This window comes from Dipteris shenzhenensis, chromosome 28, assembly GCF_047967505.1.
Source record: "Dipteris shenzhenensis isolate YYH24624 ecotype China chromosome 28, Dip_SZ_1.0, whole genome shotgun sequence".
In the NCBI taxonomy this organism is placed as follows: Eukaryota; Viridiplantae; Streptophyta; class Polypodiopsida; order Gleicheniales; family Dipteridaceae; genus Dipteris; species Dipteris shenzhenensis.
In genome coordinates, this window is record NC_141623.1 from 40,475,386 (window position 1) to 40,502,898 (window position 27,513).

Genomic DNA, 27,513 nt, shown 5'->3' on the forward strand with positions numbered 1-27,513 from the left:
GACCTGAAATCCATCAATGGCCTCTGCTCATCTGGCCCTCAAGATCTGCCAAGCAATAATACTAGCCAGTGTCTCCCAAGCAGGAATCCACATCAACACGCACTGGTCTATATCGAGAAATAGGCACATCCTCCAGAGAGCAAGGCTCAACTAGATGCCATCGAATAGAAATGGCCCAGGAAGCATCCTTCTGCTCGTAGAATATCCGAGGACCAAACCACTGATCCCAGGTGATGAAGAAATAAGAGGGAAAAAAGTGCTAAGAATCCTAGCAGCCCCCATCCAAATGGCTCTCACATGTCTGCAGTCCCATAGCAATGATGAACCGACTCATTTGTAGACAAGCACCTCGGACTAGTGGAACCTGTCCCAAATCTGAACCTCCACCTGTTCAATGCAATCCCTCTATGTATAGAAAGCCAAAAAAATAAAGTAATCTTTCTATTTCTTTGGGATTTCCAGAGCCTTCTCCAAAAGCATCTCTGCAAGTCAGCTGAAACCTGATAGCCCTCCCAATGAGGCCCTCTGGAGGGTCTTCAACCTCTACAACTGATCTGGAACCTTCTGGCATTACTGACCGTGTAACCAAAGAAAGGAAGACTCCTCTCTTAGTTCTGTGCAACAAGCCATTCCCACTCTCCGGGGTCCCACTGAAGATACTTTATGGGAACTCCATAGATCTACAACCTCCATGAACCCGAAATATAAAGACAGGGGCTCGGATCTATATGCCAAGCAGAGTCCTTATCCTGTTCTACATAGCCTATGATCCTGATAGGCAGAAATGGTGTGCCCAAAAGAATATCATCTGAGGAAATAGACAGCCTGCCACCTGAACGTACATCAAAATCCTAGGCATCCTCCTGTGCCCCCAAGAAAGCAATGAGCTGAAGAGGAATACCAGTCCTGTAGAAAGCCCCCATCCAAACTGAGCAGGCCACTAGTCTATCATTTGTAACCACCCAATCATGAGATGAGGCTGCATCTATCTGAAGTATCCTTCCTGCACTTCCTCTGAGGTGACTGACCAAGTGTTGTTGACGATCTTCTGGAAGCCTTTTGAAGGCTTTCCAAGAGCTGACAGAAGCGGCTGAGCCTCTCTCCTACTTGGATCACTGCATATAATGAGATAAACCAAGTTGCCTAGCATGCTCATCAAGTATGCAATCATTCCACATGATAGGTTGCATGTCAATCTCTTTGAAAGAGGAGGGAGTAACTCTCCGAAGGGTACTTCTAAAGCTTGACCAAGCTTTCAGAATAGCAACCAAAAGAGGGGAGGATGGAGATTTGAGACAGGCTGAGGTGAAAATCCATCTGGTGGTCCCTCGCCCCCTCCCTGCTGCTCCCCCCCCTCCCCCCCTGCTGCTCCGCCCCCTCCCCCTGCCTGTCCCTCGTTCCCTCCCCCTGCCCTTCCGCCCCCTCTCCCTGCTTCCGCCCCCTCCCCCCTGCTGTTCCGCCCCCTCTCCCTGCCTCCGCCCCCTCCCCCCTGCTGCTCCGCCCCCTCTCCCTGCCTCCGCCCCCTCCCCCCTGCTGCTCCACCCCCTCTCCCTGCCTCCGCCCCCTCCCCCCTGCTGTTCCGCCCCTTCCCCCTGTCCCGCCCCCTGCTGTCCCGCCCCGTCCCTACTTGCTCTCCCGCCCCCTCTCTTCCTCTCACTCCTGCCCTTCCCTTCTCTCCTTCCCCTCTCCCTCTTCTCCTCTTCTTTCCCTCTTAGCCCTCCCCTCCAACGCCCCCTCCCTCCCTCTCAGCTTGCCCCTCTCCCCTCTCAGCCCCAGCCCCTCTCCTCCTTCCCTCCCCTTCCCCCCTGCTTTCTCCTTGCCTCCTTTCCCCTCCCTTGCCCCCCGCAGCTTTTTTTGGAACGGAAGGAGCCTTTATTCTGTTCGAGTCGGCCTCCTCACCTTGATTGGTGATGGATACCCCGTCAGCCAATCCTACTCCATCTCCACCGGCCGTGAAAACTATCACTTTCTCTAAAGACGAGTTGCAGCAGCTCAAGAAGGATGTAGAGATTGAATGCTCTACCACATTGCTAGCACGCATCTTCGGGTCTCACCCTTCCAGATCCCAAGCCAGAGACTGGATGCTTGCGGCTCTCCCCCCAGACCTCACTCCTCGATTGTTAGATGTTTGCCTTCTGGGACGAGGTTTTTTCCAGGTTGTTTTTGACACTCCAGAGGCTGCGAGCACTGTGCTCAAGGCCGAGTTTTTACACCTGGGACACAGGAAGATCTTCTTTGAATCCTTTCACCTTGGTTTCGACCCAGTAGAGGCAGATAAGAAAATCTTCTCGCTCTTCATCAGGTTCCCCGGGCTTCCCCAGGTTTACCATCGACTTCTTTCTGTTATTGGGGAGCATTTTGGCGCAGTTGCTGAGATCCCACCCCTCCCTGGGTTGCCATTGACTGCAGCAGAGGCAACCAAGGCTGATGGGGTTCCTAGAGTTAGGGTCCTTTGCAAGGATCCTAACCTCAAGATGGACCACGTCATGATCCAGCGCCCGGATGGTTCCTTTTTTCGCCAGAGAGTGGAGATTTCAGGCAGGCAGGACCAGTGCAGGATTTGCAGGACCTCGGGACACTTTGCCAGGGATTGCCCCAGGAAGAAGAAAAGGCCTAAGAAGCCCTCTGGTACAGCTACCGCCTCAGGGAATCGACAGGGGGGACAGGGGGGGGGATTAGACCCGGCACTTGCCCCTCGACCTCGACAGAGGGGTGGTACAGGTCCAGCTCCTGCTCCTCGTTCTTCACGTGGCGGTCCTGCTCAGTCAGGTGGTGGTACAGGTCCAATACCTATTTCTCGGCCTCGACAGGGGGGTGGTACAGGTCCTTCACCTGCTCGTCGACCCCCACCTCCCTCAGGCACACGCGACGCTTTACAGTGGGTTCCAGTACGTGTGCAGGTCCCTCCTTCAATTCACGAGGGTACCTTAGTAGACTCTGCTTCACCTCGAGCTGTCCTTCCTGTCTCACCTTGCACAGTCCGAGACGCTGAAGCTTCGACCTCCTCCCTAGTTGCAGCTTCTTCCTTAGATCCAGCAGTGCCAGATGTTCCTCTTGAGGACGGAGAGATCTCCGCGGCTGGGCAGACACAGGGTAGAGAGCATTCCTCACTCCCTCCCTTGGATAGGGGGAAGGGGATAGCTTACACTGTTGATCCTCTTCCCTCACAAGGGATCCTTCGTACTCCGGTGTCTGGATTGCTCCACAGGAACTCGTTTTCAGCCTTGGCAGAGAGTTCAGATTTCCCAGAGGAGGAGTTTGTGCCCGCTACTTTTGGGGAGCCAGTGGTTGGGTTTCCTATTGACAGGGCTTCTTCTTCAGGTGCCAGGATTCTTTCCCCTATTGACTTTCCACCACTGGGTTCCTTCCCTCCCTCCTCGAGCAGGAGGTCTTCCCCTGTTGAGGGGTTTGTTTCCGCCACTAGGTCGGGTAAGGTGTTCCACTCTACATCCTCCCGTCGATGAGGATTATCAGTTGGAACATACAGGGCCTAGGTGGCGTCCCACATCGCCGCCGTAGACAGCTGATCCGGGATCAGCTTCATCCAGGTGGTTACTGGGGGTCCCATTGATATATTATTTATTCAAGAGCACAAGCTGGATTATAGAGATTGTGCCAAGTCAGGCAAGTTGCTTTCAGGCCATACTTTTTGGTCGCCTGCATTGGGCACTAGGGGAGGCACTTCTATTTCAGTTTCGCAGTCGGTTCTCCCCTTAGTTGTTGGGCACGGAGTCATTATCCCCTCTAGAGCTCAGTGGATTATTCTTTTGATTGGAGGGCGTAAGGTTGGCTTCCTCAACCTATATGCCTCCAACATTAGAGGGGAACGTGTCCGTATGTTGAAGACTTTGCTCTCCTGGGCCCCCATTGTGGATTCTTGGGTGATTGGAGGTGACTTTAACATGGTCGAGTTACCTTCAGACAAAAAAGGGGGTAGAGAAGGCGGACTTCACTCTTTGGAGAGAGCAGCTTAGGATGCCTTCCTTTTCCATTTCTGTGGCAGAGATACTCGGTGTGATGATGCCTTTCTTATTCAGCCACAGTCCCTCCTGTTCTCTTGGTCGAACAGGAGGCAACAGATGCCTATTCATGCACGCATTGACAGATTTTATGTAGATGACTGGGCACTAGACAGAGGTGGATCGGTATGCATTGCTGCGGGGGTTTCCACTTCAGACCACTTCCCTGTTGTTCTGGCTATCTCAGAGCCTCACTTGAGAGGCCGATCTGCCAGCATCAGGATTCCAGATGCCTTTTACACAGAGGAGGACCTTACGGAGGCAGCCCTACGGATATGGTTTGCTCATGTCTAGGGTGGGCAGCCACATCCATCACATTTAGCCGCTGCCCTCTCTGGTATTAGCGACTTTTACTGCTCAGTTGCTTCTACCAGGAGACAAGATATTCTCAGACGTGAGATTGGTGTTCGCCAGCAGTTAGCAGCTTTGCAGAGGGAAGAGTAGAAACGGCCTTCAGATGCTTGGATTCAGGAGCGCCTTGCTGCAGCAAGGGCTCATCTGCAGTTATTGCTTGATCAGAGAGCAGAGTATGCCTTTCATGCACGAGAGTCCTTCTGGATTCAGATGGGTGGTAGAGTCAATAAACACTTTTTCTCTACTCTTGGCCCTAGACATAGTAGAGAGAGTGTATCTCAGCTTATTGACTCACATGGGGTTTTACAGACAGAGCCAGATGATGTCTTACGCATAGCTTCAGATTTCTATGCCACCCTCCTTACTGCTGATCCTGAGACACACGATATAGAGGATGCTAGACAGGCTATTTGGCAGAGTATCCCAGTGTTGGTGAATCCGGATATGCATGTTCTACTTGACGCACCTTTCACCAACACAGAGTTCAGGACTGCACTTTCAGCCCTTCACAAGGGCAAGTGCCCAGGTTTAGATGGCCTCACCCCGTCTTTTTTCATTGCATTTTGGGATATGATTGGAGACTATATTACTTCAGCCATGCAGGCCATTTGGGACTCTGGCGAGATGCCTGAGTCGCTTACAGAGGGCCTCATCCACCTTATCCCAAAAGGAGGTAGCAGAAATTTATTGTCCCAGTGGAGGCCTATCACACTTCTAGGGACTTGTTACAAGATTCTGGCCAAGGCTATCAGCCTCCGATTGCAGCCACTTCTCCCTGATCTTATTCATGAAACTCAGACGGGATTTGTGCATGGCAGAAGTATTTTTGATAACATTTTTTCTTTCTGGGAAGCTTCAGAGTGGGCCATGCAGGAGTGGCCAGAATCTTGCCATTCTACTGTTGGATTTTCAAAAAGCTTATGACAGAGTAGATTGGAGTTTTTTGGAGGGCACCCTTCTACGCTTTGGATTCACTGATGTTTGGATCAGAGGTGTTTCCTCTTTGTACAGATCAGCCCATAGCCAGGTACTTATTGGTGGGGTAAGGGGTGAGAGATTTCAGATTTCGAGATCAGTCCGTCAGGGATGCCCCCTTGCTCCTTTCCTTTTTTTATTCGTGGCCGAAGCTATGAGCATCTATGTTAGATCTCAACCTGACATCTTTGGGCTGAGACTTCCCATCAGAAGAGAAGAGGAGCTGCTTGACAAAGAGTTGGCTGATGACACAGCGATTTATTTGGATGCCTCTCCACAGACACTGACTTCTTTCAGGACAGCATTGGATTCATTTTGCTTGGCGGCAGGGGCGCAGATAAATTGGCATAAATCCAATGGCTTTTGGATCAGTGATGAGGACACTCCAGTTTGGGGGCTTGACATAGGGTTCACTTGGGTTCAAAGGGGTGTGCCTATCAGGTATTTGGGCTGCCAGGTCGGCTTGGGTATTTCTACCACGCAGCAGTTTTCTCCCGTGTTGGAGAGCATCAGAAGGAAGCTTCTCTTTTGGAGCTCAGCCAAGCTGGATCTTGCCTCTAGAGTTGTGGTGGTCAACCAGGTCCTCCTGGCCATTGCCTGGTTTATTTGTTCATGTTGGTGCCGTTCTAGGGACTGCATCATTCAGCTCAGAAGACCGATCAGGAACTTTCTCTGGAGTGGGCTTCATGGCACAGCAGATGCCTTAGCCAGAGTGGCTTGGGAGACCCTCATCCTCCCTACACAGGATGGGGGTCTCAATATTATTGATCCAAATTTACAGTGCAGAGCTTTACTTTGCAAGATAGTGGTGCGAGGACTTATGCCAGGACAGGAACCGTGGAAGGACTTTCTTATCAGCAGCATACAGAGGTGCACACCTTCCTCAGGAGGAGACTGGATGAGCAGTGTTAGATGGATCTTCACCACAGCACACCTCAGATCACCTTCATCCCCTCTCATGGTTGCCATTCTGAAAGCTTGGGCTAGTTTCAGAAGCTCTCTTCGGAGGATTCCTCCTTCCTCCCGGGAAGAGATTGATAGGCAGCCCATCATGTGGAACGACAGTATTTTAGATGATCGTGGCAGACCACTGGGTGCCTCACTCTACATGCAGTGGGCCAGGTGGGAGAGGGGACCTGCTTCTTCTTTGGGATGTTGGAAAGCTTTCCGTAGGCTTCCAGAGGAAACCAAGTCAAGGTTGACAGGACATCTCAGAGGGAGTGCAGGGAGGATCTTGCAGATTGAGACAGCCCTTCCAGAGGCTTGGATAGACACAGATGATTTGCCTCTCACTTCCTCCACTTGGGTAGGTACTTTCTCGAGAGGCGGGGTTCCACTTCAGGTCTTAGCCTTCCGAGATGCACAGGAGGATGCTTTGGTTTTCAGTGTCCAGGATGGTGGCAGATTGCTCAGATCTACAGATGATATCTTGCTTGAGTCTGCTTTTCAGCCTATCAGGGTCGTAGGCCTTTTGATGCAGGGATCAGATTCAGAGTGGTTCTTAGACCCTGACCCCCAGTTAGTCTCCACCGGCTCTTGGAGACTTTGGCTCTATGGAGGAGTTCCCATCAGGTATTTACAGTGGGACCCCGGAGAGTGGGAGTGGATTGACGCGGGGCATCGAGAGAAGACCATCCCCTTCTTTCGTTACACGGTCAGTAATTCCAGGAGATTTCAGCTCAGTAGTAGAGGACCCTCCAGAGTTCCTCATTGGGAGACTTTTGGTATTACTGCGGATCAGCAGAGGTACTTCTGGAGGAGGCTCTGGAAATCCCACAAGAATAGAAAGATCACTATCTTCTTTTGGCTTTCTATTCATGGAGGGATTGCAGTGAACCTTTGGAGGTCCAGAGCCGACCCTACTTGCCCTCGTTGCCTTTCTGCTTCGGAGTCTATTCAGCATTGCTTATGGGATTGCAGACAGGCGAGATTGATTTGGATGGGGATAGCCAGGATCTTCAGTCACTTTGCCCATTCCCCACTTTTTATGACTTGGGGCTCGGTGGCTTGGCTTTCTCTTACAGGACCTCAGGTTTTCTATGAGGGACTTGACTCCTCTCGGGCCATTTCGGTTCGACGTCATTGGGTTGAGTTCTGCTCGTTGGATGTGGTTCCACACCGTCCTTTTACAGCTGTGCATGCCTCTGTGGATACTTCTTGGGAGATTATAGCGAGCATAGCAGCCTGGCATATCTGGAGAGCCAGATGCATAGAGGCTATGGAGGGTACTCAGGTTCACCCCTCGCACACATTGGCTAGTATCTGGACAGACATCGTACACACTCTGATGGCCATATGGACGGGTATGCAGAGGGACTCCCGTGCAGCCTCAGCTAGGAGGGCTTCTTTCTTCAGGGAATGGAAGGATTCTCCTTTCTTCTCTGAATCTACTACAGGGTTGAGATGGCACTTTCAGCCTCAGCCTTGGTTTCTTTCCACCTCACTCTGAGGGGTTTTTTATTATCCTCATGATTTCATGATGTGTTCCGCTTTGAGCTTGCTCTCGCGGGTTTTTGTTCTTACTTAATAGAAGTCTTTTTCATGGAAAAAAAAAAAAAAAAATCCATCTGGTGCTATCAATCTAATCTCCACTTGAGGAGGGTTTGCAAGTCCGAATGCCCTGAATGAATAAAATTTTCCAAGGCTCCTCCCAAGGCAAAAGGCCTCTAACGATAAATTTGCGAAGCAAGGTCTTGCATTGCAAATTTGGGTCTATGATGTTGAGACCCCCCTCCTGTGTGGGAAGGATCAAGGTCTCCCAAGCCACCCTGGCAATAGTGTTTGATGTGCCATCTAGCCCGCTCCATAAAAAACTCATTAGTAATGCAATCCATGGAGCTACACCAACAGGAGCAAACATACCAAACCGTGGCCAGTAGAACCTGGGTGACAACCACCACCCTGGATGCAAGATTAATTTGGCTGAACTCCAAAAAAGTTTTCTCCTAATACTCTCCAACAGCGAAGCAAACTGCTGCAAAGAAGAGATACCCAAACCGACTTGGCATCCTAATTACCTGACTGACACACCCCTCTAGGTCCAAGTGAAGCCCAAATCAGCCCCCCAGTCTGGAGTGTCATCATCATTGATCCAAAAGCCATTGGATTTGTTCCAATTAATGTGAGCACCTGCTGCCATACAAAACAAGTCCAAGGCTGTCCTGAAAGAGGTGAGGGTTTGAGGGGAGGCCTTCAAGAAAACAGCAGTTTCATCTGCTAGCTCGTAATCAATGAGGTCCTCTTCATGTCTAAGCAGTAATCTGAGCCCAAGAATGTCAGCTTGAGATCTGCGAAAAATGCTCATAGCCTCACCCACAAAAAGAAAAAGAAAGGGGGCAAGAGGGCATCCCTAACAGACTGATCTCGAAATCTGAAATCTATCTCCCCTAACCCCTCCTATAAGTACCTGGCTGTGGGCTGATCTGTACAAAGCTGAAACCCCTCTGATCCATGCATCTGAAAACCCAAAATGAAGAAGGGTTTCCTCCAAGAAATCCCAATCTACCCTGTCATATGCTTTTTCAAAGTCCATGAGAAGAATAGCTATCCTTTGTCCACTGTGCATGGCCCACTCCGAAGCTTCCTAAAAAGAGAATATATTATAAAAAATGCTTATGCCATGAACAAATCCCATCTGCGTATCATGAATAAGATCAGCACTAAATTTTTGCACCCTCCTTTTGGGATTAGATGTATCGGACCATCTGTATGTGAGTCAGGCATCTCACCGGAGTCACAGACACCCTTCAGGGATGAGGTAATGTGATCCCCAATCATATCCCAAAAGGTCAAGAAAAACAAGGGTGTAAGTCCATCTAGACCTGGGCACTTCCCCTTGTGAAGGGTAAGAAGCGCAGACTTAAACTCTAGGTTGGTGAAAGGCACATCAAAAGAGAGCCTCATATCAGGTTTCACCAACCTAGGAATACACTACCATATGACCTGCCTGGCATCATCAATGTCCTCGCTACTAGGATCTACTGAGATAAGAGAGGCATAGAAATCTGTAACTATGTGCATGACTGCATCCGGAAAGAAATGCTTATTGACCCTACCTCCCATCTGGATCCAGAAGGACTCTCGTGCATGAAAGGCATACTCTACTCTCTGAGCCTTTGCTGCAGCAAGGCGCTCCTGAATCCAAGCATCGTATGGCATCTTCTGCTCTTCCCTCTGCAAGGTTGCCAACTGCTGGCAAACACCAATCTCCCATCTAAGAATCTCACGTCTCCTGGTACTCGCAACCACATGGTAGAAGTCACTAATATCGGAGAGGGCATGTGCGAAATGTGACGGGGAAGACACTCCACCCTGTAACTGAGAAACCCAGATCTACAAAGCTGCCTCTCTGAGGTCCTCCTCTACATAAAGCATCAGGAATCCTAATACTGGTGGATCGACCTCTCAAGTGCGGCTCAAAAATCATCAGCACCACCGAAAAGTGATCCGAAGTAGAAACCCCAGGGGCAATGCACACTGAACCTTCTCTATCCAAGGCCCAATCGTCAACATAGAAACGGTCAATCCGTGCATGGATAGGCATCTGCGGTCTCCTATTCGACCAAGAAAACAAGAGTGACTATGAATGAGTGTGAAAGGCATCATCAAACCAAGCATCTCTGCCATTGAAGATGAAGAGGAATGCATCCCAAGCTGCCCTCTCCAAGGAATGGAGGCCACCCTCTCTGCCCCCTTTTTTGTCTGAAGGCAACTCCACCACGTTGAAGTCTCCTCCAATGACCCATGAATCAGCAATGGGGACCTAGGAGAGCAACTTCTTCCAGAACAAGACACGATTCCTCTATTATTAGGGGCATAGAGGTTGAGGAATCCAACCTTACGTCCCCCAATCAAAAGAAGAATCCACTGGGCTCTAGAGGGGAAGATAACTCCGTGTCCGACAACCGGGGGAGAAAAGAGTTTGACACTAAAATGCATGTGCCTCCGCTAGTGCCCAAAGCAGGTGACCAAAAAGTGTGGCCTGAAAGCAATTTACTTGACTTTGTGCAATCTCTGTCATCCAGCTTGTGCCCTTGAATGAATGAGACATCAATAGAGCCACCAGAAACACCTAGATGAAGCCGATTCCTAATCAGTTGTCTATGGCGGCAATGAGGGACGCCACCAAGTCCTTGTATATTCCAACTAACAATACTCGTCAATAAGATGAAGTAGCATGGAACATCTTACCCGACCTAGTGGCGGAAACAAACCCGCCAATGGGGGAAGACCTCATGCTCAATGAGCGACGGAGGGAGCCAAGTGGAGGAAAATCCACAGGGGAAAGGACTCGTCCACCTGAGGAAGAAGACACCCTATCAACAAGAACCCCAACCACTGTCTCACAAAAAATAGAAGGCACAAAATCCTCCTCCGAGAAGTCTGTGAGATCTGTGAGGGTTGCGAAAGAGTTCCTGTGAACCAAACCTATCACAAGGGTGCGAAGAATCCCTTCAAAGGGAAGCGGATCAATAGTATAAATAACCCCTTTCCCGCTGCCCAAGAGGGGAGCTGAGGGAAGGGACTGCTCTGAAATGCCAAGATCCTTGAAAGCTACATGGGCCTCTCTAGCCAAAGAGATACCATCAAGAGCCTGGCCAAGAAGAGGGGCTGAAACTGACACTGAGTCAATGGGAGAAGCTACAACCAAGGTTGCATAGCGCCCTGAACCGAGTGATGTGCAACATCAACAGGAGCAACCAGAACAAGAATATCCAAGGCTCCAAAGGAGATGGCGTCCTGGACGAAAACCTCCTGATCTGGAGGGCACTATGTCGAGGAAGAGCGCTCTGACGTGGAGGAGTTGTACCAACACCTTGTCGCGATCGAGGAGGAGGTGCTGGAACTGTACCAACACCCTATTGAGGTCGAGGAGGAGGTGCTGGAATTGTACCACCCCCCTACCGAGGTCTAGGGGGAGTTGCTAGGCCTCTTCTTTTTTGGGTGTTCCTTGGCGAAATGCTCAACAATCCTACAGATCCTGCATTGGTCATGTCTACCTGCGATCTCCACTCTCTGTCGACGAAAGAAAGAACCATCTGGATGCTAAAGCACGATATGATCATCTAATAAATTAGAGTCCAATGTAAGGACCCTAACTCTAGGAAACCCGTTAGACCTAATCACCTCTTAAGCCACTTCTGATCTGCTCAACTCTCATGAATCCAGTCAAGTTTTTAGCTATTGCCGAAGATTTTTGGAGGATAATGACTTCATGATGCAGAGGAGCCCATCAATCACCAGGACAGTACACAGTTTTTGCTCCATGACTTGCTCATGGAGAAGCTTTATCCCCAATTTGCAGCTGACTCAATTTTGTCGTCATTTTCAATCCCAGAACAATCTTCTGTTCGTAGCCACTCATGATCATGCACACTATGGTGTTCAATATGAGAAATGACCCTTAGCTCTTGGGCGAGGTTGCTACACACGTACTATCACATCCACTCAAGCCCCAACACATAAGGATTTGGGTGATAGGATTTGGATTGATTTGTGGCATTCAGCAGAGTATGTCTATTGACTAGGCAAGGAGGAGGTGGGTGGAACTAGTATGGAGATGAGTTTACACAAAGTACACAAAGTTACGATAGTTTCATCTGTCGGTTTTGATGCACTTGTTTGCTTGTCTCTTTCTCTAGTTGTTTGAAGAAAGACAACCGTTGATGCTATCCTTGTAAGATGTCTACCTTACTTCTTCAGCCAAATGCAGCCCTTGCATTTTCACTCAAAATGATTTGGGGCTTTTCTTTGAAAGGTGAAAATAGGTTAAAGGTGTTGAGTTATGTACAAATCAAAAAATTGAGGTTCATGGAAGGTATGAAATTTGGGGATTTTCCTAAATTGGCCGGAATAAAAGGAAACTAAAGTCCTAAAATTCAGGGCTTTTTCAAAGGTGGGTCAAATAGAAGGATTTACTATTTACATGTCGAACATGGGCCTCGAAGCACACTCTCTTTATCCCAAACAAGAGAGCATGCCCTTTAGTAAATCAAGCGTGCACTACTTGTGTCATGGTGACACCTATAGAGATGCACCTCATGTGGACATGTGATTGACAATCTCGACTAGCTCTGACACACTAATGTGTGTATGTGTGCATATGCACATAGTTCTTTTTTAACACGAAAGCATAATATATTCCATTCAAAATTATTTTAGTACCGAAGTACAAACATTACAACAAAGGTGGGAGAGTCTCTCCATCCCAAGCCTCCACAGAAAACCCCAACAAAACACTGCACATGAGGTGGCAGACGAAGTCGATTCCCAAACCTTACTACAATTCAACAAAAACCCCCCAAAATTTGGTAAGACCTGCATAGGGGGAGCCTCATTTTCCTCCAACCATATGCACCTATGGAGCAAGATCCCCCCCCCCCCCCCTAGTTTACTCCAACGTGAAGAACACGCACCAAACTATGAGGGAGAAAACTAGCGAAATCTCATTCTTCGAGGGAGCAAAGTGTGAGGTGAAAGCTCGAACCGTGGAGGGTGCAACCTGTGAAGAGAAAGCTCGAACCACTTGGAGGGAGAAAAGGGAAAGGCAAAAACTGATCCTCTAGGATTCGTATCACATCATAATCATTTTATGAGGTTTGCAAAATGGATCATTAAAACCCCCTCTCTATTGCATAATCTTTTCCTGAAGGAAATTTTTCAAGTTCACCCATGTTTGAAGCATCCACTAAACTTCCAACATATTATTGGCTTCCAAACGTTCAAACTAAAGTCTAAATAATCTTGAATTTAAAGCATCCTCCTTTGTCACTTTACAAAGAAATGGGAGCACAAAGTAATACCAGATTCTCCAAAAGCTCCCGATGTTTACTGAAGCTCCTCATCTCATATTGCTCTACTCCGAACTTCTTTCCTTGGTCCCTCCCCTCTTTGTTTATAGACCGTATGCCAACCTAAAAGATAGCCACAAATGAAGAATGTGCATCTTATTATCAGGCTCACATTCACAATAGTGGCCACAAAAAATTCACAGTAGCACTTTTGTTTTTCCAAGTTCAAGCAAGACTAAACCTGGAGAAGCCGACGAGCGTGCCCACCTTCCATTATACGTGCAAAAGGTGATGCATGCGAGTATATGTTTCCCTCAAAAGCATGATAAATGTCAGGATGAGCATCAAAATGAAGAATATCAACAGGTCCACCTAGGTGCTCTGAAACAGCCCTTACAACAGGATACGAGATGGAGTGGTCTCCTCCAAGAACTAAAGGGCGAAGAGGAACCTGGAAAAAGGATACAGCAACTGAAATCAACTATTTCATTCTATTCCAAAGGCTTCCAAAACATATATTGAAGATACTGGACTTTATCAGAAAGGTGTTCATTTAATTTAGACTGCATAAGAATCTTATCAAAAAGAAGAAAAAACTTAGATGCCCCAATTGCTTTACACAAATGTTGTTAACAGATAGGTCTAATATTAAAAGAGGTGATGGTAGTTGGAACTTGGATCGTCATGACATGGAAGCAAGAACATAAAAGCCGCCTATTCTGGATAGTTATGCATTCCAATCAGAATTGTGTATAACTGACTCAAATTTTCACCTTTAGGAAAGGACAACTTCACATTGACAGATTCGAAGTACAGGCAACCCTTATAGTTCAATAATTTACAAATACAAAAATCTTTGCAAAGATTTGCGATTTCTGAAGTTTTGGTTGTTCTTGCTTCTAGGCATGATGTCTTTGCTAACCATAACCTTTCGCTCATTGAATCATACAGCCTTAAACCCCGTGACTTCACAATTACTCAATGAAGATGTACTTTCTTATTGTCTACCTTGGTCTTATGCTCATTTGGGAGACAAACAATGTATCCCAGCTCAAAAGATTTAGATGGGAATAGAAGGCAAGTAAGCCTACTTTAGATTGTTGCTCTCAATATCTTCAATCTTTCTCTATCCAAGCAAGTAAATCAATGTGTATGTTTCTTATATACTCTTAGCAGCTTGCTTTGCTCTCGCCACCCCCTTCTCCATGTGCCCTGTCCCACCTACGCCCCTCTCTAGCTATTGTGCCTGCCACCTAAATATTCCCCACGAGCCACTTCTCCCTCCCCCCGACACACTCTCTTTCTTCCCCCCTTTTAGATTACCACCCCTCTTGGACTGGGCTAGGCCTATGCTAGCCTGTTCTGCTACCTCTGTACGCTCCCTCCACCAATCTTCAATCCTGTATAGTCCTACTTCATCCTCCCCCCTGATGATTCTCAACGGTCCATGGCTTCTTGCAATCCCCCCCCCTTCCCCCTGGCCCATGTTCCTCTTCCTAATCCCCGACTCTATGCTCCAATCCCTTAGCCCCCCTTGTTCATTGCCTTGCTAGAGCTGGTGCTATTTGAAAACTTCAAATGGATAGGGATGTAGGGATGGTTTTTTTGGGTTGTGTCCTATCGTCTGGTATGAAATCCCCCTTTAGAATTGGTCATGAGCTCGGCCCAAATGGTGGGGCACAATGTTGGTCTCCACTCCTAAATGCAAGCACGTATGGGATTGGTTTCAAGAAACTGCTTACATGGGGGGTTGATGTCGTTCCCTTGCTCTCTCCTGCTCTTTTTGCTGTTTTCTTGCTACACCTTTGCTTCCTAGACCTTCGAGGGGTCCCTTACATGATTTGTGGTTTATTTGGAAGCTGTCTTGGACTGTTCTGAACCTGCCCATATACTTCATCTCTGGCAAACGATCTATTTTTCTTCATCTGGGCCCTGTTCTGACATTGTGTAGTATTCTCTAAATACCAATTCAGTTCTTAAACTGTTCCTGCTCCTCCTAACTTGACAATTTGCTGAAATTCTGCTTCAGCGTGTGATTTTCCCTAATTCCCACACTCAACACCAGCCACGAGGTATGTACACATGGAAATACAGCCTCTTTCTAAATTTGCAGATCATTTATAGGCTGTTTTCTTCATTTGCAGATTTCGTTTCCACCTATGGTCAATTCTCAAAGTGAATCTGCTTACCTCTCCTTAACTCACCTTCTTTGAATTCTGAGAATTCCGGACATGTTTAGCTTGAAAACATTGCTTTCTAAGGCTTTCCTAACACTCGTTCACATAGATTGGCCGGTATTTGGACCGATACTATACACACCTTGACAAGCATTTAGGCGAGCATGGAGGGGTCTTCTTGGGAAGCTTTTAAGGACTTTTCCTGAGGGAGTGGAGTGGCTCCCTGTTTACGAGATAGGTGCATGATGGGTGCATGATGGGTGCCTATGGAACCCAAACAGAATTTGTGTGTCAAGGGATACGAGATAGAAGGTGATCAAGGAGTGTCACAGCCTCGCATATAGGGGTTTAATACCTACCTTAGGACAGCTTAAAAGGTATTTCTATTGGCCTCAAATTCCTATGTCCTATTTGTCAAAAGGCAAACTATGACCACTTGAAGCCTCAAGGGTTACTTCAGCCTTTACACGCTACTAAGTCACCATGGGAACATATTGCTATGGACATCCGCACAGGTTTTCCAGATCACCACAAGGACATGATATGATCTGGACAATGATTATAGGTTTAGCAAACAAGCGCATTTTATTCCTTGCAAGAACACAAGAGCAATAGAGACAACCATGCTCTTCATTAAGCATATATTTGGTGTACCCCAATCAACTGTTTTTAATCAAGAGAGCAAGTTCGCAAGTAATTTTTGGCAAGCACTCGGAAGCTACCTTGCCTAGTTCTTGCCAGCTGAAGAAAACAAATTTGGTGAAGGAGGGAATGTAACATACCAAAACTTTTCTCCAATACATCTATAGATCATTATTCGTATCTTATTTTCATTTACTTTTCTTATGATCATATGTTTACTGACCACACATGTGAGTTTCCTTTGTGTGAGTTCTTGTGACAAGAACTCAGAACCTGGCTGGTTATTTCTACAAATCTTGTGCACATGGTTGTTTACAATTGGAGCATGCTCTTATCATGGCTGATGACCATGCATGCTATCTTTAGCTATCTTTAGAATACCTCATCACCATCAATGTGACCATTGTCACCTCCAATGTGACCACATTACTTACAGTGCCAGCATACACCTTCAATGCGTTCATGACACCTTCAATGTGTTCATATCACTTTCAGTGTGACCATGTCACCTTCAATGTTACTCTATCACCTTCAGAGTGATCTATCAACTTCCGCATGATTTGTCATCTTCAATATGGCTTAAACATCTTCAGTATGGTCTACTTTTGCCATCTTCAATACAGTCTTATTTACAACATTCACAACAAGGTGATGGATCTCAGTATACACGATAGTCACATCTTCTTCTTTTTCTTTTTTTTCAAGAAAATTACTTTCATTAAGTATGAAAGAAAAAACGCGAGAGCAAGCTCAAATGCGGGAGTACATCATGCAGTGCATGAGGGGAAAAAACGCCCAAAATGAGCTAATGAAGAACCAAGGTGGAGGCTGAAAATGCCATCTCAACCCTGAGGAAGACTCAGAGAAGAAGGGAGATCCTCTCCAAACTCTTAAAAAAATAACTCTCCTGGCAGTGGCTACTCTAGAGGATCCCTGCATGCTCGCCCAAATGGCCATCAAAGTGTGTACTGTATCGGTCCAAATACTGGCCATAGCCTGGGAGGGTTGAACCTGGATACCCTCCATCACCTCTGTACATCTGGCTCTCCAAATATGCCAAGCTGCAACGCTAGCCAAAATCTCCCAAGATGTGTCTGCTGAGGCATAAGCAGCTCGAAAGGGAGTGAAGGGAACATCCTGGAGGGAACAAGACTTCATTGAGTGTCGCCGTACAATGAGAGCTGGATCTAGATCATGTCCCTCGAAAAAAACATGAGGGCCAGTAAGAGATAACCAAGCCACTGAACCCCAGGTCATATAGAAAGGTGCTGTATGAAAGATGCTGAAAATCCTAGCAACACCTTTCCAGATCGTCCTCGCCTATCTGCAGTCCCAAAGGCAATGCTGTGCTGACTCAACTGCCATGTGACAACGAGGGCAAGTAGGGCTGAGGTAATGTGATCCCCAATCCGATCCAAAAAGTAATAAAAAATAAGGGGGTTAAGTCCATCTGAACCAGGACACTTGCCCTTGTGAAGGGCAGAGAGAACAATCCTAAACTCTATGTTGGTGAAGGGTGCATCAAGTGAAACAATCATATCCCCTGTCACCAACCAAGGTAAGTGTCGCCAAATAACCACTCTCGCATCATTTAATGGCCTAAGTGTCAGGATCTACTATAAGAAGGGAGGCGTCAGACGGCATCTAGATGTGTCTGAAGAACTCCGCCTGCGTCAACAAGCTGTGAGACGCTCTCCCTACTATGTCTAGGGCCAAGAGTAGAGAAGAACTACTTGTTGACCCTACCTCCCTCTGTGTCCAAAATGACTCTCTAGCGCGAAGGGCATACTCTGCTCTCTGATCTAAGAGTGACTACTGCTGAGCCCTTGCTTCAACAAGGCGCTCTTGAATCCAAGCATCTGTAGGCCTCTTCTGCTCCTCCCTCTGGAGGCCAGCCAACTGCTGGTGGATACCTATCTCACGCCTAAGGATCTCACCCCTCCTGATACGAGCAACTGAGTGATAAAAGTCACTGATGTCAAAGAGGAATGCGGCTAAGTCTAAAGGAGAAATCTGCCCATCCTGCAAATGAGATACCCAGGTCCTCAACACTGTCTCTATAAGGCCCTCCTCTGCATAAAAGGAATTTGGAATTCTAACACTGGCAGAGTGGCGCCTCACATGGGGATCTGAGACCATCAAAAGCACTGGAAAATGATCCGAAGTGGACACCCCAGCTGCAATGCAAACAGTACCACCTCTGTCAAGAGCCCAATCACATCCACATAAAATCTGTCAATCCGTGCATGTATAGGCATCTGCAATCTCTTGTTCAACCAAGAAAACAAGAGAGAATGTGGCTGAGTGTGAAAAGCATCATCATGCCAAGCATCCCTGCCACTGTACTGAAAAAGGAAGGCATCCCACACTGCTCTCTCTAGGGAGTGAATGCCACCTTCCCTACCACCCCTTTTGTCTGAGGGCATTTCAACCATGTTGAAATCGCCCCCTATAATCCAAGCATCTGCAATATGTGACCAAGAGAGCAGTTCCTTCCAAAAAAGAACATGATCCCCTCTAGAATTGGGTGCATAAAGGCTTAAGAGACCAACCTTATGCCCACCAATCAAAAGTATAATCCACTAAGCTCTCGAAGAGACTATGATCCAGTGATCCAGTGTCCAATCACCAAGGGGAGTATAGAAGAAGAAACAGAAATGCAAGCACCTCCCCTGGTGCCCAAGGCGGGTGATCAATGTGGCCTGAAAGAAGCTTATTCGACTTGGAACAATCCCTGGCATCCAATTTGTGTTCCTGAATCATCAGAATGTCCATGGGACCCCCAGTAACACCTAAATGAAGTTGGTTACGAATCAGCTATCTACGGCGGCGGTGAGGTACACCCCCGAGGCCCTGAACGTTCGAACTGACAATCCTCATCTGCGAGAGGAGGAGGCCGGATGGAAAATCCTACCCGACCTGGTAGCTGAGGAGAAAACTCTGTCCACGGATGTCTAGAAGATGTGCTCCCCGAGCGTAGAGAGTACAAACTCCTCCTCTGCCTCAAACTCAACCCAGTCTACCAGAATTGAAAATGAATTTCTGCGAAGTACCTATGGCGCAAGAGTGCGAATTAGCGTAGCAGTGCGAAGGAGCCCTGCGGAAGAAGGAATGGAACCAATAACCCTCTTACCTCTGTCAGGTGTAGACAGACATGCCAGAGAAGAAGGGGGGTGCCGCTACATGATCTCAGCATGAAACTGCATGACCTTAGCCACGACTTTGGCATTGTTTTCAAGTAAGGCATGGGTCTCTGCAGAAAGGTTCTCCCTAGGTGAGTGCTCCTGTATCTGAACAGAGGCAGGAGCAGTCTCATCTGCACATGGAACCAAGACAAGAATGTCTCCTGCCTGAAGAGACAGGTCCATAGCCCCGTTAGTGGTACCCTAAGGTACTGGCTCACCAACTCTGACAGGCATCCAATGGGGGACGACCGAAGCAGGACGTGCTGACTGTCTTGTCTACGCTGTAGAAATACCAGGACGAGAGGTTGATGGTCTTGGATGTGAAGCCGGTCTAGCTGTGCATGAGGAAATGGTCGTGAGGAAGGTCCAAGTCGGGTGAAGCTATGAGGTGCACCCATGGATCTTTTAGGTCTTTTCTTTTTCCTTGGGCAATCTCTGGCAAAGTGCCCAAGGGTCCTGCAAATCCTACACTGATCCTGTCTCCCTCCAATCTCGACTCTCTTTCTGAAGAAGGAGCCATCTGGACGCTGAAGCATAATGTGGTCATCCGAGATGTTAGGGTCAGAGACAATGATCCTAGCACGCGGTACCCCATCGGACCTGACTGCCTCTGCTGCTGAAGTAGGCATCTCAAGGAGGGGGGGAAACTCAGTAACCACTCCAAAGGCGGCTCCAACGGAATGTAGCAGTCGATGGTACACCTGAGAAAGGCCTGGAAATCTGATAAAGAGTGACGTCGTCCGGTTGTCTTCCTCGACAGGATCTAACCCCAATGAAAAAGAGGTCAGAAAAATCCTCCTGGAGCCCAGTGCTAACGGACTAGCCTGAAGCACTATACGTGCTACCTCCGAGGAGTCAAAAACAATCTGGAAGAAACCTCGCCCAAGTAGACGAACATCTGAGAGGTGCCCTGCGAGGTCTCCAGGTAGAGCAGCGAGCATCTATCCCTGGCCTGTAACCTAGAAGGGTGGGACCCATGGATGCGAGCAAAGAGCGAAGTCGAGCTCTCCTACTCTGTATCTTTTTTTTTGAGCTGCTGCAACTCATCTTTTGAGAAAATGATGGTTTTTGCGGCCGGTGGAAGTGGAGGATTGGCTGAAGGCTTAGCCATCGTCAATCGGGGTGGAAAGGCCGACGTGAACACAATTGAACTCTGTCCAACTAAAATGCTGCAAGAAAGGAGAAGGAGAAGGCTGAAGGGAGGAGACAGGAAGGGGAGAGAGCTGAGGTAGGCAGGGAGAGGCTGAGGGGAGAAGAAGGGCTGAAGCAGGGTGGAGGGGGTGAGGAGAGGGGCAGAGGAAAGGAGGTGGAAGAGGGGCTGAAGGGGGCGGGGGTAGAGGAGAGGAGAAGGGGCTAAGGGTAGAGGAGAGGGTAGGCAGGGGTAGGGGCTGAGAGAGGGGGTTGTAGAGGGCAGAGTAGAGGTGGGGTGAGGGGGCTGTAGAAGGCGGAGTAGAGGCAAGGTAGGGGCGGGGGTAGGGGCTGAGAGTAGAGACGGGGTAGGGGCGGGGGTAGGGGCTGAGAGAGGGGGGGCTGGGAGGGCAGAGCAAAGGCGGAGGTAGGGGTGGAGGAAGGGGCGGGGAAAGGCGGGGGAGGAGGCGGGGAAGCGAAGGTAGGGAGGGGGCTGAGGGGAGGGAGGAGAGAGGGGCGGGGAAGGAAGGCAGAGGGCAGCACCGAAGGCGGGGAGCAGCAGCAGCTCAGGGAATGGGTGAAGACCATTTCCTGATAATCACATCTAGCTGACAAGATGTTGAAATCTCATGCATGAGGTGGACTTCACCCAAGTAAAGTTAAGAGTCGTTTGACTATTTCTGACCTAATCTCCCTACACATGATATTAAATCTGATGGAATCAGATAGGAGGCATGCTAGGCTAGGCTAGATAGGAACTAATCTCCTACACATGATTTTAAATCTGATGGAGCTAGATAGGAGGCATGCTAGGCTAGGCTAGATAGCAAACATAATGAAATGGAAATGGAAAGCAAATGAAATGCTTAGAAAGAAATCAACAACCAAAGGAAAGTACTTACATAACCAAAAAGGCTTGAAGCTTGATTGATTTGACAAGTGAAAGTACAATGCCTTTATAGGATAGGAACACATACACTCTAAGTACCAAATGCATATGGGATAACTCCCAATATGACACATGGCAGTCCTAGATATAAAATAGTCTAGAACTCACCCTAGGACTCAATAAAACACACTAGAAGTCACTCAAATTGACTCCATTTCCTAACACCCCCCATGGAGGAAAGGTGAGGGCCTACTGGAATGGAACCAAGAACAGAACATGACAATGACAGGACTACTAATCTGTGCACCCTATGTAACTCAGAGGCTAAAGTCTAAGCGTGTTCAAAGGTTGACGCAAGCACTCTCATGGCTTGAGACTCAACATTCTCAGAGGCTCATGTCCTAGCATGGCTACATGACCAGCTCATAGGTCTAAGGAATACACCAACATCGTAGAGACCCTATCAACGCCAATACATAGCTCCCACAATACATCCCCCTCCTGGCTCCAGGGACTAATTAGGGACATGGAGCCACACACCATGGATATGAAAAGCAATCCATCATTTTAGAAAGACTATCCAAGAAGAGAACCTTTATTGACCCAACACACAACATTATTTCATTCATTTTTTGGAAACAACCCAAGGCAAAGTGCCCAAATACATCAATCTCAAAAAATATAATCATCATTCTTGTCTACCTCTAGAGGGAGAGATAGATTGCGGATTTCAGTGGTAAGTGCTTGTTCCAGAGTGTCGTCCTCTTCGTCCTCATTGATGGTATCCTGCACCAAGTGGGCATGCTCCTTTGATTGTTGCTTTGCCAACTTTTGGAAGCAACGATCTTCCAAATCACCAAATTTTTTGTAGTAAGTACATTTGAAGGTTTTGAACTTGCTTTTGCCTTTCAAAAAAAGTGTATGGTCTTTGTTGAGTCTTTTTATTGCAGTTGTGTCCTTGTTACGACAATCCTTCTCAAGGAGAAGAGCCACCATGTCATCAAAGGTGGTCATTGCAAGGCAAAGAACCTCAAGGTTGTTCATAAAATGAGAGACCCCTTCCATACTTTTCATGAGAACCGCCATTTTGTCCTCATCATCTGGTGGACATTTTAAACTGGATAGTTGTTGCACAAGCGATTGCAACTTGGCTAAATGATCACGGAACTCATCATTATCCTCCATTTGCAATTTGTAAAATTGTAATTTCAAAAACACTTTGGAGTTTGTAATTTTGTTACCGAGAAGGATTTCCAAGTGCTCCCAAATCTCCTAAGCAGTTTTCTTGAAGTCCAAATGATGAACAAGTGAGTCAGCCAGCATAGATGAACAATAGCGATGGCCTTAGCGTTCTGTTGCTTCCATATCTTGCATTGTGGCTGATCAAGCGCGGCCTCATAGTCTTCCTCAACAATGTCCCAGACTCCTTCGCGCATAAGAAGAATTCGCATCCTCGTTTTCCAGGTAGGAAATCCCTCCCCTTTGAACTTTTCCACGGGCAATGCGACGGAACTAAGAGAAGTCTTTATGGTGCGCAACAGGTGACAGCTCCAAGGTGGAAAGAATGTGAAGTCACGTGGAGCAAAATAGCGGGCAGTTAGAGCATGAGCAACTGGAGCGGAAAAGGGCTAAAATCTAAGGTGGAATCAGCAGCATGCTGGAGCAAAAAAGGGGCCAGAAGATCTGAGGCATAGGCAGCAGATTACGGGCAGCATCATATTTTTTGTCATTTCTTGCAAGTGACGTAACTTTTGATACGGACCTCGGATTGTGAGACGAGAAATGTAGATCTGAATGTCATCTACAACTTTACTTTAGATCCCAGAGCGAGATTCGGCGTATATCTCTGGATATCTTCATCGCATTTTCCGCAAGTCTCAGAAAACTGCACGTCAATCCGCCTCAGCAAGTAGCTTTCAATGGAGGTAGTGGAATAGAGTACACAGCCACAACTATAGTAGCTGGAGAGGCTAAAAAGAAGGGCTAGGTCTTCCTTGGAGGAGGAGGAAAGCTTCCATTTGCAGCCTCCCTCAACCTCTAGGTTGAGCTACGAAGAAAGGAAGAAATGAAGGAAGGAGGGAGCATGGCGAGGAACATGGCTCTCATACCACATGATGGAACTAGATAGGAGGCTGTTAGAATATGAAGCCAAGTTGAGTCAGTTTGGTGTGTTCTAGTGTGCATCCCTATCTTGTGGATAGGTGATTGAGCCATTCTCCTACAACTTGTCTGAGATCTGCAAGTTTCTCACACACACTGTGTATGCAACTAATGCATGCAGCCTTTGCTTTTCAAAGAGAAAAATTACCTCAACAAGAGGTGTCTTGCATTCACAACTTATGCCAATGCCGGGCTGTCAACTCAAGGCATAAACTCAAAGCTGTGTGCCCCTTTTCTGGCTACTGCAAATGACTTCAAAAAGCATCTATTTTTCCCTCTTTTCACTGCTCAAAGGCATGCATATTCTTTTTCTGCAAATCTCTGATTTTCTGTAATTTCTGCTTTTTCTGACAGTAAAAACTCTCAGGTGGGTGAAAACCGTTGGCAGAAACAGTCTCTGCAACTGTCCTTTTTTTTTTTTCTCTCTGACAGTAACTGGATGGGTAACCGGTTGGTTTCACTAACCATACTAGTTCTGGTCTGGTTTGGTTGGCTCCCAACTGAACTCAACCCACTGTAGTCTAGTTAACCAGCTATGGTCTAATTAACTACAACCAAGGTTAGTTGGTCAAACCTGGTTTGTCTAACCAGTCAGGTTTGGTTAGACCAACTAACTGAACCTCTGACCAGAGTTAACTAACCACTGCTAACCTAGCCACTGGTTCGACACGTCAGACTGCCACGCCATCTGCTGAGCTGGCTGCCACATCATCTACTGAGCTGGCTGCCACGTCATCTGCTGAGCCACGTGTCGGCTAACCTGCCACGTCATCAACAGCCCAAGGTTTCAGACCTTGGCTGTGAAATCACACGTCAGCCTGCCATGTGTCTTGCCACGTCATCTGCTGAGCTGGCTGCCACATCATCTACTGCGCTGGCTGCCACGTCATCTGCTGAGCCACATGTCGGCTAACCTGCCATGTCATCAAGAGCCCAAGGTTTCAAACCTTGGCTGTGAAATGATCAGCATCGCACCTTCTGGAGACCATCTATTGCGGGATCTTATGCATACACTTATCCAGTACTTTGACGTATCTGCGTCATGGAATGCACCAAAAGATTTTTGGAGTGGTAAAGCTTGTTGCGTCATAGCTTGCGCGGGCGTAAAGACATGCCCGTAGAATTTCCGCCGCTTATCAGTCCCTTGGCAAAATGACTTTGCAAGGCTTCAGTCAGAATGCCTATCACGTGTCTCTATCCGACCGTAGTCGGGTTTGCAAGCATCGAAAAATTGGCGTCGCAAGTAGCATCGGCTTCTCCTCCGTCAGATGATCACTGCCAACGGAACTACTTGCTTCTTGTTCATTTCATCTTCTTCCTCTGCTCATGGACCCGCGTTGCTACACTAATCCCTATCCGAACCTCGGCACAGAGAGTATGGCCATGCTTGCTAATCCATGTTGCGCTCATCGCATCTACCAACAAGCGTGCGATCAAGGTGGCTTCAAGCAAAGATTTTATTCACATATTCATTAGTGCTTGCGCTCTTCATGCTTTGTCTACCCAATCGTCAAAGCTTGAAAAAGCTTCGATTGTAGGCTCTGATACCAATGTAACCTCCTTCACAAAAAAAAAAGCAAATACACTCTCATAAACTCTCTCTCTCTCCCTCTCTCTACAGATATAATAGGGCCCAAGACAATCGTTGGGCTGGACCCCCCTAAGGTTTTTATTCATCACAGAGAATTGGAGTACATGAGTTCAGCGTGGAAGCTGTTGTTACAAATTCCAAAACGTGAATAAAATTACATGAGCTCTTAGGCTCTCTTTCTTGGCAACAAGCCACTTGTCAAATTCTAAATTACTTTCCTAATTACATGCCACTAAGGGCAACTCTGGAGTCTTCGAAGCACTTGGTCACGCGAACAGCCTCCTAGATGCTTGTTACGCTCCATAGCGCTTGGGAAAAATAACCCTTCCTAGTATCTGCAACAATTAATTAAAGCACACCACCATGGCACCCATTAATTGTTAGCGCTTTGCATGCAAATAATACACTGTGGACTAATTCTAGTCACAGTGGGAGTTGTTGGGATATCTCAAGGTGTATGCCTCAGGCACACCTTATGTTTCTATGTGTGAGTGCTAGAGGCACAGTTAGGTGCCCACAAGCACAGTTAGGTGGTGGAGAGCCACATAGGATGATTGAGAGAATCTAGGAGCAGATTGAGGAGATGATTGTGGAGCTCTGAAGTCATCAGTGATGTCAGTGAGCATGTATGAGGTGCCTACTTAAGGACCTCACTCTTCTTCATTCTACAAGCAACCAAGTAATGCAAGTATTCTGAGTTTGTGTCCACTCTACTCTTTCCTTTCAGTCTTCCAACATGGTATCAGAGCCATTTGATCCTCCTTGAGCCCATTTTTGCCACATCATCATCTTCTTCCTCTTCTTCTTCTTCACCATCTCTCCCTCTTCTTCCAAAAATTTGCTTGAGCTTGTTCTCCTCCGATTCTCACCCATTTCCCACGCCCTTCTAGCTGGAGATCCCTCTTGTTGGGGCGAATTTCGGGCTGCAAGGAATTGAAGAATTTCAAGCTCTGCTGGTCGCCATTGTGTACGAATTTCGTCGATTCTTCTTGCTGCGTTTTCTCTGCACCTGCTCCTTCTTTCTCTAATTTCTTTCAGGGCAAGCTTCTCCATACCTAGAGCTACCTTGTGCTGAAATCTGAGCAGCAATGGCTGCATATTGAAGGAGAAAACAGAGAAAAACCAGTCGACTTTGTTGAAGAAGGAGAAGGCGACCTGACGCGTTTTTTCGCCTCTTCTTCCCAGAGGTTCTACTGTGGTATACCAGCTTTCTTTTGCCTCAGAAAGCCCCCTTTCTTTTGCTTTGAAGAGTGTGCTACAAGCCCTCCAAGTTCAGCTTTTCAGTTTTGACAGTTTTGGACAAGTTTTTGAAGATGATGCTACATAAAATGCTACTCTAGCATTTCTGGTTTTTTGAAGTTTTCAACAACTTCAGTACAAGTGTGGCTTCATTTTTTTTTTGAATTGCTAGACCTGGTTTTGATTGGAAAGTATTCATTTTAGCCACTTCTATGAAGCATGTAAGTGAAAGCATCATTGTTTGAAATTTGGTCACAAGACTTTGCTACATTAAATGCTTATATTTTGAAGCATTTCAGTTGTTATTCTAAGCTCTGTAAGAGAGAAGACACTACCCAATACTTGGGTTAGAGCCTCTCATGGCTTGCTTATGCAAAATATGTGAAAAGCCAAAACATAAAGCAATGTCTTGTTATGCTACAAAGGATGAAAATGCCAACCTGACTTCCTTGTTGAAGATTGCCAAAACAATGGTTGCCAAAAAGGAAGCAACTACAGAGATCTACCCTCTCATGGCACTTTTATTTGACTCCAAGTACAAGAAAAAGATGAAGGTCACATACCTAAGATATGCTTCTCTACACAACTATGGAGATGACAAGATAATTGTTCTCTTGAAGGATATGACTTTCAGATCCACTTGTTCTATCATAGTACCATCTTATAAGGCACTAGACACTGCCCATGTGGTAAGACCTTGCCTTGACATGGATATTTTGCCTCCACAAGATGAGGCATCCTTTGAAGATTATGCATTTTAAATCATCTCTATGTATGCTCCAGATCTCTCTTTTTATGTCAAGGTACTCAGCCTGGATAGTCCTCCAAAATGAATGAAAATAAACTATTGTGTTTTGTGTGTTTTGTAAACAACTCTGGTCACCTTATGATGTAGGCCATGTGTATGTTTTGTTCCATGGTACCTCCTGCAGACATTGTGTGCATGTACATGCAGGGGAGATAACCATTGGAAGGTCTTTTTGTATCCCTTTTGTTTACCTTACACCCAAGGGAACCCTTGCTAGCATGAGAACCTAGCCATAGATTAATCCTTGACCACCATGAGATGGCATGAGAAACTATGAGACTAGATGTATCCTTGACATAGCCTGAGGCATTCCCTTGAGGGGGGGTTTGTTGGGATATCTCAAGGTGTATGCCTCAGGCACACCTTATGTTTCTATGTGTGAGTGCTAGAGGCACAGTTAGGTGCCCACAAGCACAGTTAGGTGGTGGAGAGCCACATAGGATGATTGAGAGAATCTAGGAGCAGATTGAGGAGATGATTGTGGAGCTCTGAAGTCATCAGTGATGTCAGTGAGCATGTATGAGGTGCCTACTTAAGGACCTCACTCTTCTTCATT

The 27,513-nt window shown here is 47.1% G+C and overlaps 1 protein-coding gene across 1 annotated transcript in view; it reads right to left on the reverse strand.

The window, feature by feature from the left end:
• Positions 1-27,513, reverse strand: part of LOC147883568 (arginase 1, mitochondrial-like) — a 102,241-nt gene that overhangs the window by 25,994 nt on the left and 48,734 nt on the right. Inside the window, exons 5-6 of the mRNA XM_087399414.1 lie at positions 13,380-13,589; positions 13,151-13,261 (exon numbers count right to left, since the gene is read on the reverse strand). Of these exons, the coding sequence (XP_087255540.1) occupies positions 13,151-13,261; positions 13,380-13,589 (321 nt within the window). The remainder of the gene's footprint in view (positions 1-13,150; positions 13,262-13,379; positions 13,590-27,513) is intronic.